Genomic DNA, 22,056 nt, shown 5'->3' with positions numbered 1-22,056 from the left:
ATATTATCAAATATTTTCACAAATTCAAACACAAACACACATCCCACTGGGTCCCACAATTAACTTACAAACTCTTCTAAAAGAAACAAATGACACTAGTGCCAGAAATAATAGAAGTCAGTTGAGAAGCTAGGACACTGAACCAAAATGGACTCCTATTTTTGCTGTTAAAACAAGTTTGTTTTGCAAACCAAAACTTTCTAAACCTGGGGAGAATATTATCTCAAAGTATCCCTGATTTTGTGGAACTTAAAATACTTTTTATAAACTACACCCGCATCCTTCCACCCCCCTACACAAACTTATATAAGTGCTAATTTCAAGGGAATGAGGGCTGTTTTCTTAAGTATTTTATGCTTGTATCAATTTGCTTTTCTCTGAAATAGCCAAACATAGTAAAGAAAACGCTTGTTTTATAGACAGGAAGATAGAACACAATGATCTTAAAGGATATGCAATGCAAATAACCGCTTAATGGAAAATTAATTATGTAAAATTGACTTTGAGTACAATTAGTCATCAATCTCTTTTATGCATTTGTGATTTATCTTGATACAATATTGTACCAGTGTTTGGTATCCACAGAAACACCTAAGAAGATGAGTTTAAAAACATACAGAACTAAAGTAAGAATCAAGATTACTGCAAGATAGTTAACTCATAAGGCAAATTCAGAATGTCGCAATGAATGTCATTTTCGTAAATTGCTACTAGCAATGCAATCATTTGTTAACTTAAATTTCTTAGTAACTCACTGAAACTCCTTTATACATAAACAAGGGGGAGACATTCACCCTATCAAAGCTTTTTTTTTGAGGCGGAATTTCGCTCTTGTGGCCCAGGCTGGAGTGCAATGGCATGAACTTGGCTCACCGCAACCTCCACCTACATGGTTCAAGCAATTCTCCTGCCTCAGCCTCCCAGGTATCTGGCATTACAGGCATGTGACACCACACCTGGCTAGTTTTGTATTTTTAGTAGAGATGGGGTTTCTCCATGTTGGTCAGGCTGGTCTCGAACCCCCCCACCTCAGGTGATACACCTGCCTCGGCCTCCCAAAGTGCTGGGATTGCAGGCATGAGCCACCATGCCCAGCCCAAAGCTCAATTTCTTAAATTCGTGGGACTGGTAAGGAGGAGGATGGAGTTGGGGTGTGGGCAAATGGATGGGTACAAAGGAAGCAGAGCTGAAATTTGTTCTTAATTCTAGAGCAGTGGAAGGAAAAGATATTTCTTTCTTTTCTCAGTGCTAGGGTGACCAGTAGAGCATGCTGGAAAGAAAACGGGATGAATCAAATGCAATGAGGCATTACATTATAATTCAGATTTTTCTACCAGCAGGAGCTTATGTGTTCCAGAGTTCCAAGCCCCAGCAGAGGGCAGGATGCCCTTTCCCATAGAAGCGGAAGGCATCTTTGAGTTATAATTAAAGTGATCATACCTGGGTTTGCCCAGGACAGTTGTTTTGGTACAATTAGTCACTGCAACCCCTTTCACTCACCTAAGTGTCCTGTTTGTATGGTACTTTACATGGGCATACTAAGTGATAATGGAAATCAACCACAGTATAGAACATCTTTTCTATGGGGAAAAAAAATGTTCCAGTTTACGTATGAACTTGGAGACAAAGTGTATAATTAGAGATTGTCCATGTGTGCTAATATCTATCTGGGTCCAGTAACACTGCTTTCTAGCCCTCCCCCTCTTTATTTTGTTTTACTGTTCTGCCTCTGAAAGGATTCTGAAACATCCCTAGAGTTACTATGCCTTTCAATAAACAGTATGCTATAATTCTTCAATTTTGACACTATTTTGGAAGTGTCACAATGAAAACAAGAAACTGTATTAAAGAGTTACTGCGTCTTTCACTCGATAAATACTCAGTACCTACTGTTTGTTCGTATCGGTCTAGGCACTGGTGATTCAGCAGTGAACACAACAAAGTCCCTGTTCTGAGTTTCCCATTCTAGTGACAGTAAAAACAAGCAACAACAAACTAGTATGTATTTATATATTGCCTGGTAGACAGAAGTACTATGGAGAAAAATATATCAAGGTAAGAGAATACAAGATAAGAGGAGGTTGCTATTTTGCATCAGGAAATCAGTGAATGCTTCTCTAGTAAAGTTATGTTTTAGCAGAAATCTGGAGAGAGTAAGGAAACAAATCACATAGCTACGTGGTGATATCAAGAGCAAAGGCCAGAATCTGCTTGGTGCATTTGAGGAATAATTAGACAGTCTGAAGTTAAGAGAGTTAGTGACAGAACAGTGGGAAATAAGACCAGAGAAGGAGCTGGAAGCTAGATCACATGTGAACTTTGTAGTTTTTGTGACAAAGCATACAGGGAAACTCTTAAAGGATGGGGTTCTGAACAGAATTATAAAAATGCGACTTACTTTTAAAGGCTCATTCTGGCCACTATAGTTAAGAATAAACAGGATAGAAGAGTGGGAGGATAAGAGAAAGAAGACTAGCAGACTAGTTAGAAGACTGTTACAATTAGTAATTCATGTTACAGATTATGGTGACTTGGATGATAGGGATAGCAGAAGTGTTAAAAAGTGGTTAAACTCTGGATCTATTTTTAATAAAGTTTTTATTTTTAAATAATTGTAGATTTACAAGAAACTTTCAAAGATAGTACAGAATTCCCATATACCCCTTACGCAGGTTTCTCCTATTGCAATTTTATAGTCCATTTCTCCCAACCAAGAAACCAACACTGGTTTATTAGTATTAACTAAACTCCAGATGTTACATGGACTTCACCAAATTTTCTCATCTACTTTTAAGATAAAGTCAAATAGGATTTACTAATAAATTGTGGCAGAGTATAAGAATGAAAGAAGTGAAGGCTATCTCTAGGGTTTCTCCTGAACAAGTGAAAGAATGAAGTTCTTCAATTTCAGCCTTCTCCTAATTCATATCCACATTTTACCATAATTTTCTATAATGAAAGTAAAAATCTCTACTGCCAAAATTTCAGTTAAAATCTTTAAAAATGAACACATTGCAGAAAGCATTATTTTATGAGTCAGTATTGATATACTGACTCATAAAAGTTTGAACATATCAAACTTTAAAAAAAAAAAAAGATTTTAAAGTTTACTTGTAAACATGAATAATCCACAGTCTGCTCAGACTGAAATTCACAGCAAGACTTACGCATTTAATGAATTTTAGAAGGGTAAGAAATTCTCCCAAAATAAAATGTTAATGAAAGCTTATCAATAAAAATGCAGAATAATCTGCATCAAAATGGAAGACTTAGTCACATCTGTAACAATTCACAATTGACAAAAGACCTGCTGACACGTCTTATTTCAAGTATGTTTCTGAAGTTCAAATATCAGTATTTTTAGATTTCAACGTTAAACAATGAAAAATGCTTTCTCAATTCAGCTCCTTTCAAAGAGAAGATGAGTGATGAAAACGAGCACAGGCCATGACAGAGCATAATGGCAATTTTATGCCCTGGCCTTGCCAGGTAAATGGGCTGGAATTTTACAAGATAACTTAAAAAGAAAAAAAAACTAGTTTAAAAACGAAAGAACCAGAGTTTTAGAATGTGTGTGTGTGGCTTTTAATATACAAGTAAATTCATCAAGCCATTATTTGGGTTTTCCTTTAATTCTTCATCTAACTTCTCCCCCTTCCATGTCCATCCTTATCATTATTTCTTGCCCAGACTTTCGAAAAGGAGAGTTTACCTTAGCTTTTTCTCCTACTCACTGTCAAGCAGTCAGGAGAAAAAAAAAGCTTAATTCTTAATTGTGGCTAAGGTATTTACCTCTTTAACCCTCAGTATTTTCATCTGTATAAACTCAATAGAAAGCTCCTCTTACCTTCATCTCAAGGTTATTATGGGTAATGAATTAAATAACATATGTGAAAGTTATTCACAACCTGTTAAGGAGCTCTGACAGGGTATTATCATCATATTACAGCACTGCCACAAAGACATAGTTATGTTAGCAACTGACACAAATTCAAGGACTTTTGTTGCCCAGATCAGAGAACATTGGCATAGGAAAACATTTGGAATATAACCACAACGTACCCCTTTAGCTTTGCCTCTCCATAAAATAATCCACTTTCAACTAACATTACACCAGTGCCATCAAACTCATTAGAGTATCAACTCAGTGTATCATGAAGCCATCAGTGGATTGTGACCATCATTTCATAAAAAGAAAATAGAATGAAATGGAAAATTCTGAGCATGTGGCACATAATAAGGTAAGTTATCATTTTGTGAAATTTTTCTTTTAATGTTGTATGTACATATTACCAGGAAGGGATAGAAAATGTATTTCTTACTCTGAAGTGTAGGCCAAAAAAAAAAAAAAAAGTAGAAATCCCTACACTGAACTCCTTACTCTTCCACAGCCATACTTTCACGGTCTTCAACCATCTAGCCATACTGATAATGTTCCTTGCACCCAGAATGCCCTTCTACCTAAACTTTGAGTCTCCTTTCCTCATCTGAAAAATGGAGATAACACAAATAGTATTTCACAATGCTGCTATGAAAGTTCTTTGTTATTACGTATTAAATGACAAGGCCCCCCAAAATTTTTTTCTGCCCCTTCTTCCTGACTGCAAACCTCTGACAAGGTAAAGAAATATAGTCAGTAGTCTTAAGAACTGCAGGCAAAAGAAAAATGAACCTGGTTCAGTATATGCAAAGCTATAATATCTAGAAAACTAGGAGTTTCCTCAAGCTACCATTCAAATGAAAGAGATCTTTAAGTCAGACCACATATGGAGGGCTGCCTGAAGACAGATTATAACTTATTATTTCCTTGATGTCTGAGGAAAAGCATTATAACTATCAGTGTTATAACAAAGTAGTGCCCTCTGGGTCCAGAGAGATTTCTGGGGGCTCTGTGCCCCTACCACTGTGTTTTAAAGTCATGATATCTGTTTTGTTAATAATTTTCCTATACATTTTCCTTGCTGTCCACTATCATGTTTCACTTTCTGATAAGGGACTGGCCTTTAACAGACTACATGTTCTAATTTGCTATTTATCTTCCGCAGTGTTATAACTCACAAAACCATGTTAGTTAGGAACGACTAAAATGAAAATTAGTGTGTATGGGTGTGGGCCTTGCCCAGAGGCAAAATGAATGTACTCCATACACACAGGTGTCATGACTTCTATGTTGACTGACAGAAGCATTTTGTTCACTTCCAGGTTCTTAACTATGGTAGTTAATTTTCAAAACAGTGTGGTATTTTATCATGGATGAGACTAGATCTCAATTTTAAAAATTATTGGCCTAAATTGAACAACCAACATTTCCCAAGGTAGAGTGTCAAATGAAGTTCTGGCTTACTCTTCAAAGTTCAAACTTTCTACTCAAACTACTGAATAAATGCATATGCAAAAATACTTAAACATGAGCTGGGTACATAAGCACACATTCCTACTTCTCTCAACTCTTCAGTGACTACTGCTTACTCCATATAGCTCAAACTACTTATTATAATTATTAATATTCAAAACCCTCTATTTTAACTTGTACTGCTCCACTTTAAGAATCTCTACTTTCCAGGTAAAATTCTGCTGGTAATAACTTGTGACTTAATGTTTCCTTTTGTTTGATGTCAACCTAGCACATCTGACCCCACTTATTGTTACTATAATATTTCCACGGTTCATTACTACGAAAGAACTTTCACAAACACTCATCTTGATTTATGCTTCAAGGCCTGACTCAAATGCCCTCCCTGGGATGCTTTTTTTTGTGAATCCTACAAGTCAAAAATAATCTCTCCAACTTCTGAACTGTTTTTTTATACCAGTCACAAGTGGTGCTTCTATAATTATGCCCATTATTTTATCTTTTACTGACCTGCCTTATAGAACAGAAGCTAAATGTTAAGATTTTGGAGTCACTTACTAAATGTCAGTCCTTGAGTAAATGTAATTTACTTAAGCCCCAGGTCCCTCATCTGTCAAAATGTGTTGATAATACCTATATGTGAGGACTAAATGACATGCCTTAGCACAGTATATTGTATGCAATAGTTCAATACTGGCAGCTATTAAAAATTGTCCTCTGTTACAGATCTTAGTTCTTCCTAAAGCAGTCAGCACATGATAGATCCAAGTTTTGGAAACCTTAGGGTGATCTTTGGCTCATCTCTCCTAATATCTCCATGTTCCATTCAGTAACTGATATCTTACAGGTATACTTCTTGAATAAAATGCCCTTTTCACCTATCCATAGTCCTGCCCAGGACTTAATATCTTAACTACTGAAATGGTCTCCTCCTAAGTGACCTTCCAAGCTGCTCCAGCCCTCCCCATCAAACCACACAGTGCAAACAAAATTGATCCTATTAACATAAAAATAATACTCTCATTGCCGAATCCTCTCAACCTACTTCATCTCCTTGTGGCATCTGGCACTCCTGTCCAAGTCCTCCTTTAAATTCCCTTTTCATACTTCCCTGAAAAATATACCAGTTTTCCTAGCGCTTTTCATCTGCCTGTTCCTTAACTGTTGCCATTCCCCAGGAATTGTGACCTGGCTCTTTCTCTCATTCACTCTCCAGAGTCCAACTACCAAATTGGAATTCTGAATCCACTACACACAAGGAGGTATGCAACCTTCTATACTAAAATTTCTTCTTCTGTTAAATAGGGATAACATTATTGCCTATAACTTCAAGAGCTGAAGTTTGTACACTTAGAATACATTACTTAAACTCCCCATGGAGTTAGCACTTAGAATACTACCTGACACATGGAAAATACCAAATAGACATTTCATTATTTTTTTTTCCTTTGGATTCAATCATTACATATGTAGACAACTCCCAAAACCTCTCTATCATGGTATTAATTACATTGCACTACTTACAAATTTCCTCCATTAGACTGTGGGTTCCTTAGAGCAGGTTAATTCTATCATGGCATTATGAGGGGTAACACATAGTAGGGCACTCAAGATATATGCGTGGAGTAAATAAATGAATCCTTCTAGGATCATCCTACCACTTATGCTTCATTCCCCCTTCAAAATCTCACTGCATCCCCCATACTCTCCTGAGTCAGCCCAAATCTTCAACTTGGTGTTCGAGATCCTCTATGATTCACCAATTTCTCCAGCTCCTGTTATTCTTCTTGTGTGCCAGTTAAAAAACTGATAAGACCCTCCCAAATCTTACGCTTTCCAAAAGCCCCAAGGAGGCCAGTCAAATCCTTTCTACTGAAATGGTTAGTCTCCTGCTGTATTTCAACCACTGGCAAACATACTATACAGAATAAGTGACACACCTCAAAAATATTACATGGGAAGGTTAGAAAGCATATAAAAATGATAGATAATAGTTCATCAGCTCCTGGAAAACAGAAATCAGAATTGTAGAGCTAAAAGAGGCCCTACAGGATATATAGTCCTGGACACTTCAAGCAGCATAGTTAAGAGATTTGCTCAAGGCCACACAGTGATCTCCTGCTCACCAGGATGAGAAATCAGGGTCCCAGGCTGTCGGACCCTCTAAGTCAGCACTGGTTCCACCTAACACACCAGGGCCACTCTCTCCCAGTGTGATCACTCGAAGCACTCTCCCCTTCCTCCAACACTGAGCTGAACACACAACAGGATTTACAGGTATACCCATCAAGGAGAAACCAAATCCTGCTGCTCCTTGTGTTTTACAAGGCTCTTGGCAACATATCGCTCATATTCTGATGCCCTTATATCCCAGCATTGGTTTTAGATGGTGTTGAAAGTGTTCAGGCTAAGAACAGGTGCCAGACTGCCTGCAATCAGGCACACTGAAGGACAACTAGAGCTTGGGCATGCTGGGTTTGTAACTAATTTAAGAGACTGGGCTTACATTTATCCTCATGTCTTCTAGTAGACATTCTGCCATGGGGATGTAGCCAAACCAAAGTGGAAAAGGCCTAGCACCTCAGGGCTGTAAGAAGTACAGAAGTTGCCAGGCACGGTGGCTCACACCTGTAATCCCAGGACTTTGGAAGGCTGAGGCGAGAGGATCACGTGAGTCCAGGAGTTCGAGACCAGCCTGGGCAACACAGTAAGACCTCATCTCTACAAAAAAATAAACAAAATTATCCAGGTGTGGTTCCAGCTACTCAGGAGGCTGAGGCAGGAGAACCGCTTGAACTTGGGAAGTCAAGGCTGCAGTGAACCAAGATCACGCCACTGTACTCCAGCCTGGGCAACAGAGTAAGACCCTGTCACCAAAAAAAGTATAGAAGTTTATTCTATATATTCTATATATATGAAGTTTAATCTATATATGGATATAGACCACTGGTTCTTAATGGGGCAGTAATAGTATCTTAATTATACATATATACTGCATGAACACATGTAAGTAAGTCCCCTACCCCAATGATTCTGATGGGAGAAGGGTGAGGATGGAGGAAGCTAGATATGGGCATTTTGAGACATCTTTCAGTGATTTCCAGCCGTGACTGAACCACTGGTTAAATCCTAAGTATCTGAGAGAACAAACCTGCCTAAAAAGGCAACATATACTAAAGCTGATTAATCATGGCTCACATTTCTTAATGTGATTCATAGCTCACAAAGCCCTTACACATGTATTATCTTCACAAGAACCCTGGAAGGTTGGCAATGCAGGCAACACCACTACTGTTATTCTAAAGAGGAAACTGAGGCTCGGAAGAAACATGACTGCCTTGGATTCCAAAGCTTACTGGCAAGAACTGAATTTGGACCTCCTATTTTTCAAATCTAATGCTCTTTTAGGAGAGCTCTAACAACCTGGCAGTAAATGATAAAGGCTGAATGAACTGCAGCCCAAAATCTGATCTAGCATTACTGATGAACTTACAATATGGACTACAGTCCCATCCACTCTCATTTTTATCTTTTGCCTATAGAGGATAATATTTTTTTTCTTCTCTCACTTTCTGTTCTCCTCAAAGCACCAACCACAAAACATCATGTACTAGCTCTACCGAGTGGGGCAAAAATCTTAGGATTGGATAGATGCCAGGAGGCTGGGATCAATAGCAGTTGTGTTTAGAATTCAGACATGTACAACTCATGTTAAAAGCAATTAAATGAGGCTGAAGCCTTCTGATAATATACTTTCCAAAGAAAGCTGTGCTAATATAAACAAATGGATGAGCTTGAGAATACATATCATTTCCAACGGAAGGAAATGAGATAATTTTATGAAATAAAAATCAAATGTGTCTGTAGTAAGGGGGAAAACTAATGCACACAGCTGAAAATCAAGATAGGTAAAATAAAACAATTGGACTTAATTCAAACAGTAATCACCTTATAATCCAAAGACAGATAAATGATAGAATTCTTGATAAAAGAACTTTTAGATCATGTATATACCATTTCTGCAGCATTTTCCAAGTTTAACATTTTATCTGGAATCATAAAAGATTTATTTCCTCAAGTAAAGGTAAAAATGAGGCCACATTAACAAAAAGTGCCTACTTCCCCCTTAATAAGATGGTAAGCTCTTAGTACTGGACCAGACACAGTCCAGGTACATTACAGATGCTAAGTACCTTTAGACTGTAGATGGTGAAAGGAAATAAATAAATATTTAATTCACATAAGATGCACATGGAAAAATAAATAAATAACCAGAATCTATGGTAAGAATGAGGTAAGTCAAATGAATATGCCTACTCATGGGAAGATAGTCACTTCTTTATTAGATGATCTTTCAAGCTTTGTATGTTTCTGAATTTCTATGGTCAGTTACTATTTATCTATTTCAATTTATAAAGTTACAGTAGTCACATGTAATGATCACTCAGACCAATGTCCCTTTCATCACCCTTGTGTTCCTTTATTCTAAATAAATGCCAATTCAATAGCTCTTAGTGTCCTATCAGATAGCATGAAGAGTAGAGATCTCCACAACATTCCAAGGCCACCAAATCACCTCATAAGTTTATAGTAGAAACTAAAACTCACTGGGGTGGGGAGGAGGTTAAATGTCTCTGAACAGCAGAATGATAACTATGCTCCTCCTTATTTAAAAAATACAATTTCTTCATTTTAGCTTACACCAGAGTCAAAATAAAGCTCGTTTTCTCATTTAGGGGAAATTGTTTTGTAAGTTTTAGGAGGTAAAACATCACACTTCTTGGAACAAGGGGATTTTAAAAGAAATGTGTATTCGAATAATATAAATTATTAATTGTCTTTCACAGCTTTCATAAAACATGAATGACTCCAGGGACTAAGGCTCCTAATGCTTCTAGAATTACAAGAGTTATCCATAATATCTTATATTTCTGAATCTACCGATTAAAATATCTAGGCTGAAAGCATATAAAGAGATCTTGCCTACCCCTATCATTTTTTAAAAGTAATCTTTGGCCGAGCTCAGTGGCTCATGCCTGTAATCCCAACACATTGTGAGGCCGAGGCGGGAGGATCACTTGGTGCCAGAAGTTCATGACCAGCCTAGTCAACATAGAGAGATCCTGTTTCTACCAAAAATAAAAATAAAAAATTAGCCAGATTTGGTGGTACGTTCTTGTAGTCCTCGCTACTCAGGAGGCTAAGGCGGGAGGACTGCTTGAGCCCAGGCGGTCAAGATTACAGTGAGCTACGATAGTGCCACCACACTGCAACCTGGGCGACAGAGTGAGACCTTGTTGATTAGACTGATGAAAGGGAGAGAGAGAGATTTTTTGGCTGGAGTGTGGCGGTGCAATCTTTGCTCACTGCAATCTCTGCCTCCCGAGTTCAAGCAATTCTCCTGCCTCAGCCTTCCCGAGTAGCTGGGACTACAGGCGTGCACCACAATGCCCGGCTAATTTCTTTTGTATTTTTCAGTAGAGACAGGGTTTCACCATGTTGCCCAGGCTGGTCTCAAACTCCTGAGCTTTAATTGAAGTATGGCATACCTCCAAAAAACTGCACAAACCATAGGCTTATAGCTTGATGAATTTTCACAAAGTAAATATACCCCATGTAACTACTACCCAGATTAAGAAATTAGAACACTCTCAAGTTCTCTAGAAGCCCCCTTCACGCCCCTTCCCAGTAATGACTCCCTCTTTTTCTCAAAGGTAAACTCTAACCCCAAATATCAGTTTTGCTTTTACAAAAAAAACCTTTATGTAAATAGAGTATCATAGTATTTACTCTTCTGTCTGGCATCTTTTGCTCAATATCATGTTTTCAAAATTTGCCCATTATTGGATGTAGCAGTAATTCCTTCATATATAACATTTCATTATATGACTATGCCACAATTTATCTACCCCACAATTTAGATTATTTCTAGTCTTTGACAGTGACACTTAGTGCTGCTGTGAGAAACACACTTACCCGTCCAAACGCAAAGAATGGACTTACAGGTGCAAAGAACAGCAAATGTGAGACTTTAATAATGGTCTTGCAAGATCAGGTGTCTGGTAGGCAGGCACGTCCAGGGCAGTCACAACAGGCAATTTATCTAGGCAGGAAGCATCCAGCAAGGGAGAGAGATGTAGGCTGCGAGGCTAGGCCAGTCTCTCCTTTACACATTTTTCTGCCTGCTTTATATTCGATGGCAGCTGATTAGATTGCACCTGTCAGATTAAGGGTGAATCTGCCTTCCCTAGCCCACTGACTCAAATGTTAATCTCTCTTGGTAACACCCTCACAGACACACCCAGGATCAATACTTTGTATCCTTCAATCCAATCAAGTTGACACTCAGTAGTATCAACTAGCACAGTAGAAAACTTATGTCTGTTCTTTTTCTGTGTTCTATCTCTGTTATTTCCTTTTCCCACTGGCTTTTTTTCTCCTTTAAGATATGGAGGAAATGGAGCCTTCCCTTCCTTTTAAGAAATAGTGGCGGCCGGGCACAGTGGTTGATGCCTGCAATCCCAGTACTTTGATAGGCCAAGGTGGGCAGATCACTTGAGGTCAGGAGTTCAAGACCACCCTGGCCAACATGGCAAAACTCTGTCTCTACTAAAAATAGAAAAATTAGCTGGGCAAGGTGGCGTGTGCCTGTAGTCCCAGCTACTTGGGAGGGTAAGGCACAAGAATCACTTCAGCCTGGGAGGCGGAGGTTGCAGTACGCTGAGGTCGTGCCACTGTACTCCAGCCTGGGTGATGAAGTGAGACTGTCTCACAAAAAAAAAGAAAAAAGAAAAAAAAATAGTGGCTTCCTCCTCCTCCTCCTCCTTCTCCTCCTCCCCATCTTCCTCCTCTTTTCTTCCTCCCTACGACTGACTGTCTTCAGTTTTGAATAAGTGTTAGGAGTATGGCTGTTTCTGCTTACATACCATATGGCAGTGTTCTCAATCTTTTTCAGTATAGGAAGACGTTTAACATCAAAGTATTTACAAGATGATAATTCTACAGTGGTATATGTCATTTCAGAAAATACAAGACAAAAAAGTACTCTGAATTTAGCAAAACAAACAAGTTCATATTTTGTTAATCTTAATATAGCCTTTACAAACTTTTAAGCAATGATAATATATATGTATGGTATAATAGATAACTTATTCACTGTATAGTCAATGCTGAGAATTTTAGAATTTCCTAGTAATAACATGGAAAACCCACACAGATTCTTGTACCATAGGCTGAGAATTACTAAAATCAAGTCTTATAATAGTTCTCTAGCCCTGCCTCTATTTCTTCACAAAAGCAACAGGATTCTGAGTTATGAAACAACACAAGAAGAAGAAGAAAGGAGGAAAGAATCTACATGTTTTTTTCAACTTAGAGACTTTGGTATACTATATCAGAAATTATGATGGTATAATCTTATAACAGCCAGTAATGACTACTAACAGTCAAAAGAATTCCCATCATTTAGATCATTAATGAATGCTAATACATACAAAAATATAGGCAAATGATCCTAAGGATCAGTCTCCACAATCACGATGGTCACATCCACACATACCCACATACACAGTTCTCTACAAAGTAGAGCACGTAACCACTGGAATAACACAGACTCAGCCACATAATGAAACTGACCACAATGATTCAAATACAGTTAATTTGTTCTGCTAGATGTGCCTATAAATCCCTAACTCAAGTATATAAATGTCAAATTATCTCTAACTTGACCTAAGCTGAATAAACCATGATGAAGTATAAAGGGCATCACCTGGATTGATTTACTGTTCAGGCTGTTTCATTGGAAAGGATCTAAATGACCATCCAACTGAGCAGACTATCAGAGCATTTAATAATACAACTATTTTCTACAACATTAACAAAGGGATATATACACACACAGCCCTTTTTTTTACACCTTACTCAAATTTATTATGAATCTGTTTTCCTCAAGTTTTATCTGGTTAGTACATTTTGCAAGTTTAATAAAAGAAACAGTATTCTGACTCTAACACCAAACATTAGTTCTCTAAGAAGTATTAGAATAAACACATTCTGATATAGTCATTAAAATTCTGCCTTAAATTAATCTGGTCTAATACTCCAAGTGTAAAAGGTTTGACTTGTTTCCTGAAAAATTTCCTCTTATTCTCAGAGTTAATGGCTGCCCTGAACAGGTTTAAGATCATCCTTAACACCCACTGCAGAGTCATCAGTGGTCAGAGTCAAGGAGTGCAATCTGACCTGGATCTGAGTGCTAGCTCTCCTACAATCTAACCACATTTGAATAAGGTCACAATTATTCAGGCTACTCATGTTCAATGGCATCAAATGCAACATTCACCATGATACTGCCAACAAAGACATTTTAGCAGGATCCACTTTTTTGGTCAATCAACAAATATTTGTGAGCAAGAAACTGCATCACAGACTGAAGTCACAACTTCCATGGGCATTCAGTTCCAAAGTTGACAGGCAAGGTGAAAATCAACATATCAAATTACCCTAGAATCCCTTTTACCACCCATACAGTACCATACACTCAAGTTTTCCATATGCAACTTGAGGAGCTCGAAGTTAGATAAAAGGAAAGAAGAAAGGCAAAATCAATATGCACATCTTAGGACAACTCATCCTTTAAGAATTTATTAAATTCTTCGCAAATAAGGCATGCGTGAAGGATTCTAATGGGATTCTGATTGCCTACAGAGTTTACTACATTGTTTTAATATTAAGACTCTATCATCTTAATACAAATTCATGGATTTGTTTAACACAAGATGGGGTAGAAGGGAAGTAGGAACTTGGAAACGGCTGAGTGTGTCAGATACATCCAGTCTGGCAGAATGGAAATTCACTGTATTCTGCAGGCCCAGGTGCTAGACCTCAAGGAGCTTATAACTGACATAGCATTAACATGTAAAATGTTAACTTTAAGAATGAATATAGTTGCATTTCACTGATTCAAATATCTACAGAGCATTTATTATGTGCCATCCATGAAAAAAACTCAGCTGCTGCTCTCAAGGAATTTATAGTCTAGTGATGAGAGACAATCACCAAGTAACACGGCAGAATAATGTACATGAAGTCCGGTGGTCCAGAAAGGAAGAATGTCATGAGTCGGCCTGAAGGAGGCAGAAAAGGCTTCAAAACGGAAACAATTCAGAGTAAAAAGCAATGAAGGAGAAGATATCCTAGGCAGAGGAAAAACGTGTATAAAATTTAAAAATCAAGAAGATATGAGAATATGATATGTTTAACAGGTCTTCCTGGGCGGGAAATAATGGTAAATGTTTCCTAATATTTCATTTGTAAGAAAAAATTAAGTTGCTGGGATTCCAGTGAGATTTTATAGTAACTAATAGGAGATGCACAATATTCTGTATCCGCCTATGGTTCTGTTCTGCTTCTTAATATTCTGTTTCTCAATGCAGCCACCTATAAAAGAGAACTAATTGTGGATGAGGACAGCAATTTCAGGAGAAGAAATATTTACTTGCAACTTCTGCTTCAGTTTTTAAGACTCTCAAATTGAATATTCTTGACTACCTCAGAAATGACCTAGGGCCTAAAGCTTAAGAGTCAACGCTTCAGCGTCATATAAAGCAGATTTGCATCCTGGCTCTGCCATTTCCTAGCTGTATATTCTTGGGAAAGTTACTTCAACTTCCTAAGCTTCAATTTCCTCATCTACAAAATAAGAGATAATAACATGAGTGACCTCAGCACTGTTTGCGAGGAGATGGCCAACTGTGAGCCAGAAAGCCTGCCCTCAGCCAACAAAGCACTGTGATGAGAGATAGGCCAGAGCCAAAGAGAGAGAAGCGCAACCACATCAGCACTATAATTATTGGAGATGCCCTAGACAGGGGACCATGGGAGTAGTTCCAAAAGCAGGAGCCCATAATGTGAGAGAGTCAGAAAAATCTTCATGAAAGGGGTAACATTTTACACATGCTGAGAACAGGCCCAGAAAGATAAATGGCATGTACCCCAGCCACCCAGAAACTTTAAGACATAGCCTGCTTTCTAGATCTCAGCCCAGAGTTCTTACCTTACTACAGGTATTTGCTATTAGTAATTTTCCATGACTAGTCCTTAGATCATGTATCATGGATGCGATTTGTTTTTACTCAGAAAAAGAAAAAAAAAGCAACATACAGAAAGAGCATAGGACAATAAACAATAACAGGGAATGAAGATTCAGGAAACCTGGAGGCATATACCAGTTCTGCCACCAAAGAAGCTATTACATTAGGCAAGTCATTCACTTGCTTTCAGCCCTAACTTATTTGGGTACTTCAAAAGTATTAGCTATGTAGCTATGTATGTATACATTTAAGGAAAACAATATTACAAACAAAAATCTTCCCTGGAAGCTCAAAATGTAAAGAGGAAAATAAAGTTGAGCTGGTCTGGATGAGGACTAAATGGAACCCTAGAGCGTTGCCCAAATAATTTTCTCATGCGGGGGTGGTGGGGGGTGGAGAGGAGAGTCCATAGGTCACTCAATATAATACTAAAAACCACTGGAGTAGATCAGTGGCTGCCACACTCGCTCTTCAATTTCATGGATCAGAAAAAGCTCAAGAAAGATTTTAAAGGGGTGAAATGGGTTTTTACTTTGTCAAATAATAAGACTTTTAAAAAAATTATCAGTATTATTTCACAAATGAAAGGCTATTTTAGCACTAAAAAAGTAGGAAGAACAAAATATCAAATGAATAAAGTTAGCTTTGCTTTATGAAACTACTGTTGAGTCAGAGAAAAAGTCATTGAAGACCAGTAGATTAAAAAGTCAGTCCAGGGCATCTCTCAAGTCTATTAGTTTTTTAAGGTTTTTTTTTTTTTTTTTTTTTTTTTTGGTGGTTTTTTTTGTTTGTTTGTTTTGTTTTGTTTGAGACAGAGTCTCGCTCTGTCACCCAGGCTGGACTGCAGTGGTGTAATCTCGGCTCACTGCAGCCTCCACCTCCCGAGTTAAAGTGATTCTCCTGCCTCAGCCTCCCGAGTATGCTGGGATTACAGACGTGTACCACCACACCTGGCTAATTTCTGTATTTTTAGTAGAGACAGGGTTTTGCCATGTTGGCCAGGCTGGTCTTGAACCCCTCACCACAGGTGATCCACCCATCTCGGCCTCCCAAAGTGCTGGGATTACAGGCATGAGCCACCATGCCCGGCCTAGAGTCTTAAAATTAATTAACTACTACTTCTTCAGACCTCCTATTCTGAGAGCTCTAACTTCAACACTACTTTTCTGTTAGTACAGGGATTACCTTAGGTATTCAAGAAACTATTACCTAAAACCACTATTTGTTAAGTATAAATAAAAACGCAATACAAACCAAAAAATAAAAACAAGTGAAAATGTACATCTATAAAACTTCAACCTCAAAATGTATGACATATTAATTTTCCCCACACCTAAAAAATACAAACTATAATCATCATTTTTAATATAGTCAAAGCAACTTTTAACTATTTTAAGTGTTTGAGCTCTTTCCTACTCGTTGTTCCTTCATAGTCAGTGTTCAATTTCATCAGCCTCAGACTTTTGTTTAATAAATCATACTTTTGGCCAGTTGCGGTGGCTCACATCTATAATCCCAGCACTTTGGGAGGCCGAGGAGGGCAGATCACGGGGTCAGGAGATCAACACCATCCTGGCTAACATGGTGAAACTCTGTCTCTACTAAAAATACAAAAAATTAGCTGGGTGTGGTGGCACATGCGTGTAGTCCCAGCTACTCGGGAGGCTGAGGCAGGAGAATTGCTTGAACCTGGGAGGCAGAGGTTGCAGTGAGCCAAGATCGCGCCACTGCACTCCAGCCTGGGTGACAGAGCGAGACTCCAACTTAAAAAATAAATAAATAGATAAAAATCACACTTTCTTTTCAAAAGCAGCACAGTAGTGAGATATTTCTGAGGATCTATTTCCTCAAGTTTCAGCACTGTTGTTCCTTTTCCTTACATTTCTACAAAATCATTCCAGCAACCAGGGATTCCTACTAGGACTTGTGACCCTCAAAGCAAAAGGAAATCTAGCTAGATAATGAGGTAAAGCTGTATTCCAGGATTATGTAACCTACCTGAACTCAAAAAGGAATGTGGTCTATTGATCATTGCTACAAGTACTTTTCTAGATCTTAGTTTAAAATCTGTAGCTCATAAGAATATACGACATCTTGTTAGCTAAAGTAAAAACAATTCTATTGTGCACTTCAAGTATTTCTCTGCTAAAGAAAGTTTTGATACCCAAAAGACCTATATTTCCCAAACCACTATTAGGTACCCAGCAAACCTTTGTAACAGTTTCAGCTTCGTATTTATCTTCCATTCCCAATTCTGCACATAATATAATCTAGGCAGAACTTAGATCTATCTTTTAACAAAAAGTCATATCAGATTCCTGAGAGGTCCATTCCAACTTTAGTTTATCCTACTCACACTTTCAAGCAATTTTTCTTAGAAGTACTTTCAATATGCCAGAGAAGATTCATTTCTAAAATTGAAAATTCATATTAAGTTTTCTCTTTTCTGGGAAATAAAGATAATTCCATGAAACTTCATTCAAGCACTTTCCCCAAAATTAAAAAAAAAAAAAATACTGTGTCCTTTATATCCTTCCTTGTATAATAAAATAATGTTTGCTGCATGAAACACAAAACAAGGTAGAAAGACAGCTATGTGAGTCCTCCCTTTCTTACACTTTCAGTTTCTATGCAGTGATTGCTTAAAATAGCTATAAACAGCTATGACTACATTTCCTGGTAAATTAAGTCTGCAAGTACCACATTCTTTGACCATTAAAATATCTTCTGGATAGCTTGTAGTTTCAGGGATCAAAGGGATGCTCTAGCTGGAATCTGACTAAAGTGATTCAGAAGGCAATATCCTAAGTAACACAATGATTAGGTTTACATAAGAGATCAATGAGAAGACAAAGTTTACTCAAAAACTAAGTCACATCTGTCATAAAAGCATACACACTGAGAGAAACCTGATAATTTACATCATATTTCTTCTTACATATCACAGAAATTTGTGCCATCACCCCTTTACCAAGTGTTTCCAAATAATATCTTCTGGGTCTGCTTCCAAAAGGCACCTCAAAAGCCATGAGAGCCTTCAACCCCTGTCACTTTCATTTGAAAGGAAGCTGGGTGCAAAAGGTTGGTTTGAGCTCATTCCTTGGGCTCTGTCAGTCAACCTGAACCTGTCACTGCAGGCAGTCCTCAGTGTCTTGAGGAATGTTTGAGTCCTGGCTGCAAACCAGCCACTGATCCCTCTGGTAATATCACTCTTACAAAAGAGCTGCCATCTCTGAGCACTCAGACAAGGGCTGTGAAATGGAGGTAGCTAAACTATTCAGAGCAATAATAAAACACAGCCTCTGTCTATTTAAAGCTCCTGGCTGAGCTGCAAAGCCATGTCAGCTCTTCTTTCTGTTTAGTCCGATCCTTAGTGGTTACATAGAAATGAGACCTTCTCTTGACAAGAAAAATCTTCCTCCTTTTTTAGATGTCAGGAAACAAACACACAGGACAAACACAGAAGGGGAGTGGAAAATGGAAGGAAGAGTTTGGCGTAAGGAGTTCATTTCAGAGATCAATCCCCAGTGAAAATGCCTGATTCTGACGACTTCACCATTTTTTCATTTCCCCAGCAGACACAGTATTAAAACCAAATATACACACCAATTTACGGGGGAATAAAAGAAGAGGTTTCCAGGAGGACAGCTCAAGGGTGAGAGCAATTTCTTACAGCTTAAACCATTATGAAAAAAAAAAAAAAAATCGAGCATACACCATCAATAAGTATAAAAAATAAATCATATTTAGTAATATATATACAAATACGCATGAATAAACACAAAGGAAATATAGTAACAGGGCTTTCTTCAGCTCTAGATTATATCTTTCATCTTACATTTATATATGCAGAAATGAGAGCTTCTTAGTGAAATAAAATAGGCTTATTTTATGCTGAACATGCAATATTCATAAATATCAAATGCTTTTATTAGATTTAAGATTTTCTTCTTAAATTTAAATCTTTCCCACTACAGCCTCTGAGATCCAGTGTCCCTGCCATGGTGGTTCACGCCTGCACGTTAAAGCATATGCAGAAGCCTCCACCTTATTTAGCAGTCAGGCTGCACATACTGGAGCTCTCGTTTTCGGGCACCTTTGAAGACAGAGTGATATTTAATACTGAATATAAGCAGTCTTTTCATCTTACACTGTAGAATAATTGCTTCCCACTTCAGAACTATAGCATGAGTTATCATCTCTGACTTGCTCTCTAAGTGCTATGGCCAGCATGGAAAAAAAATGACAAAGAATATTATAGGCTTCCTCAAGGGAGTTGGAGCTTTGCTAACTGCCAAGAAGAAATCATGGCTAGTCAGAAACAGCACAATGAGATACAGCATGAAAAATGACATACGTTATTGGGCCCTAGTTCTAGGAAATCATTTCTACTAAACGTCCTCAGAATGCAGAAGCTGAACACTTCTCAGTGATGAACACATTAGATAAAAATCATGGCTGCACATGGACGGTGTTTATAATTGTACATACATACTTGAGGAAAACTGTACATATGTATTTGCTGAAAAGTATCTGTTACAGAATACAGTAAAAGTGGGAGATACAGAATGCTTTTCCCCTAGATTCTAAGAGCTGAACTGATGCTTTCAGAGTTACCAGTTATGAGGTTGGGTTCACACAGGCTGTCTACCTGAAGATGATACAGATGAAACTCCTATCAGGCCTGGCCCACAGAGTCAACTGCCTTTTGTATTTAATAGATGCAAAATATATGGAAAAACGTGGTGGAGTAAATGCGGCAAAGCCCAATAACAAATTATCTTAGGGATTTTTCGTCCTGCACCAGAGGAATACAAGAAAGTAAAGAGAAGGCCACATGGGCTTGAATCCAATTGGAATATCATGATATACAAATAATATCTAAAATCCATGTTGAAAAGAAGAGGATTTAAATTCCATTTTAACATTATAAGCATTGTTCTTGCCAAAATATAAAATGCTTTTGTCAATTCTATCTTAACAGAGCTTGGAAAAATAAATGTATATAAACCCTTACCTTTGCTTGTCTCTTGTTGGCTTCTCTTCTGGCTTCCCTTTCTTTCAGTCTTTTCTCCTGGAGACAAGGAAGAGGAGAAAAATTAGCAGCATATAATTAGGTATAAAACAGACTACACATTCATTACAGTTTTATTTCCTAAAGCTAACTAATATATGACATTCATTTTTCAACAAATGTTTACTGACTACTACTATGGGATTGGCACAAGTATTCATGAATCATTAAGAATGTGTCAGACAGATCTGGAATCAAATCCCAGTTCTATATCACTTACTCTGGCTATGCAACGGTTAGTACTGACTTTCAAACAAAACACACACTAACAAGACAGGTAAAACATAATGTACAATTATACAAGAGACACATTCTAGAGATTACTTGGAATTTCTAGAAACCAAGTTCAATGGAAAGAAATGGAACGGAGAAAAAAGAAAAACTCAGAAAGCTTTTGGCTTGCTTATTATCAAAGAGCTTCTTTAGAAAATGACTGATCTCAAACCTGGGTCTTCATGTGCCAAATCTAGTGCTTTCTGCAATACATTCTAATAAAAATAAAAATGTTAACATTCGGGGGTTAAACATTAACAGATGTGACTTTAAAACAGAAGAAAATAACTAGTATTATTTTAGCAAGCAGCCAATTAAAGCAATAGTGATTATCAAACTTTATCCCTGAATTGGTTCTCTAATGAGATTTTAAGAGATGTTCTGCCACGAAATTAAAATAATCTCAATGCTTCCCCAAGTTTTGGGGAAAAATAAGTTAACGGATGGCAGTTTCTAAACAATTTGTGCCTAAATTAAGTTGGCACCAATTACTGATTTTCTTTGAGGATTAGCAGACTACAAAATATAAGAAAGCAGCAAAACAAGATTAAAGAAAAAATCTGATATAACTGATCATAATTAACACTTCATTTGAGCTGGCTTTAGCTTGTGGATACATGTATTTGTAGCTTTATCTCCCTTCTCTTCCCACCCCACCCCCCATGCAGAGTTTTCCTGTGTTAGACACTGAAATGGAACATAACTATATTTTACGTTATTCTACGAAGATCACAATGACTTTTGAGTGTTTTGCTGCTTAAATTAACATTAAGACTACAGCTATATATCAAGGAACTAGAGAGCAATAAAATTGTACTTTCATAAAAATTTCTTTGTCCATTAGCACATTACTGTTATTTTCTTACCAACAGAAATAGCTCAGAATTACTAAGTATCAACAATGTGCTAGGCATTCATATAACAATTTGGTTTTTTATCTTTTTAAATCTATGTAACAGAACTTATAAAGGTATTACTATTCCCATTCTATAGATGAAAAATGGAAGATCAAAGTAACTACATAACTTGCCTGATGTCACACATAGTAAGTGATGGACTTGGGACTAAACTGGGCCTGGGGAGCCGAAGTCCTCACTCCCTTAAATCTAGCGCACCACTACACTTCAAACTCCTCCAATGGAACATTGACTTCACTTTGTAGGTTCGTACATAGTATTTGTATCCATATCAGTATGTTTTAGACAAATGTTGCCAATTCTTTTATCATTATAAATAGTCTGCTACCATACAGGTCTTTTCATCCT

At 37.6% G+C, this 22,056-nt stretch overlaps 1 protein-coding gene across 1 annotated transcript in view; it reads right to left on the bottom strand.

The window, feature by feature from the left end:
- DDX10 (DEAD-box helicase 10) overlaps positions 1–22,056 on the bottom strand; it is a 285,778-nt gene that overhangs the window by 68,487 nt on the left and 195,235 nt on the right. The window contains exon 17 of the mRNA XM_054438369.2: positions 20,462–20,518. Within this exon, the coding sequence (XP_054294344.2) occupies positions 20,462–20,518 (57 nt within the window). The remainder of the gene's footprint in view (positions 1–20,461; positions 20,519–22,056) is intronic.

The sequence above is a fragment of the Pongo pygmaeus genome, chromosome 9, assembly GCF_028885625.2.
Source record: "Pongo pygmaeus isolate AG05252 chromosome 9, NHGRI_mPonPyg2-v2.0_pri, whole genome shotgun sequence".
NCBI lineage: Eukaryota > Metazoa > Chordata > Mammalia > Primates > Hominidae > Pongo > Pongo pygmaeus.
Note: the sequence above shows the minus strand (reverse complement) of the source record. Positions and strands in the feature narration are given on the sequence as shown.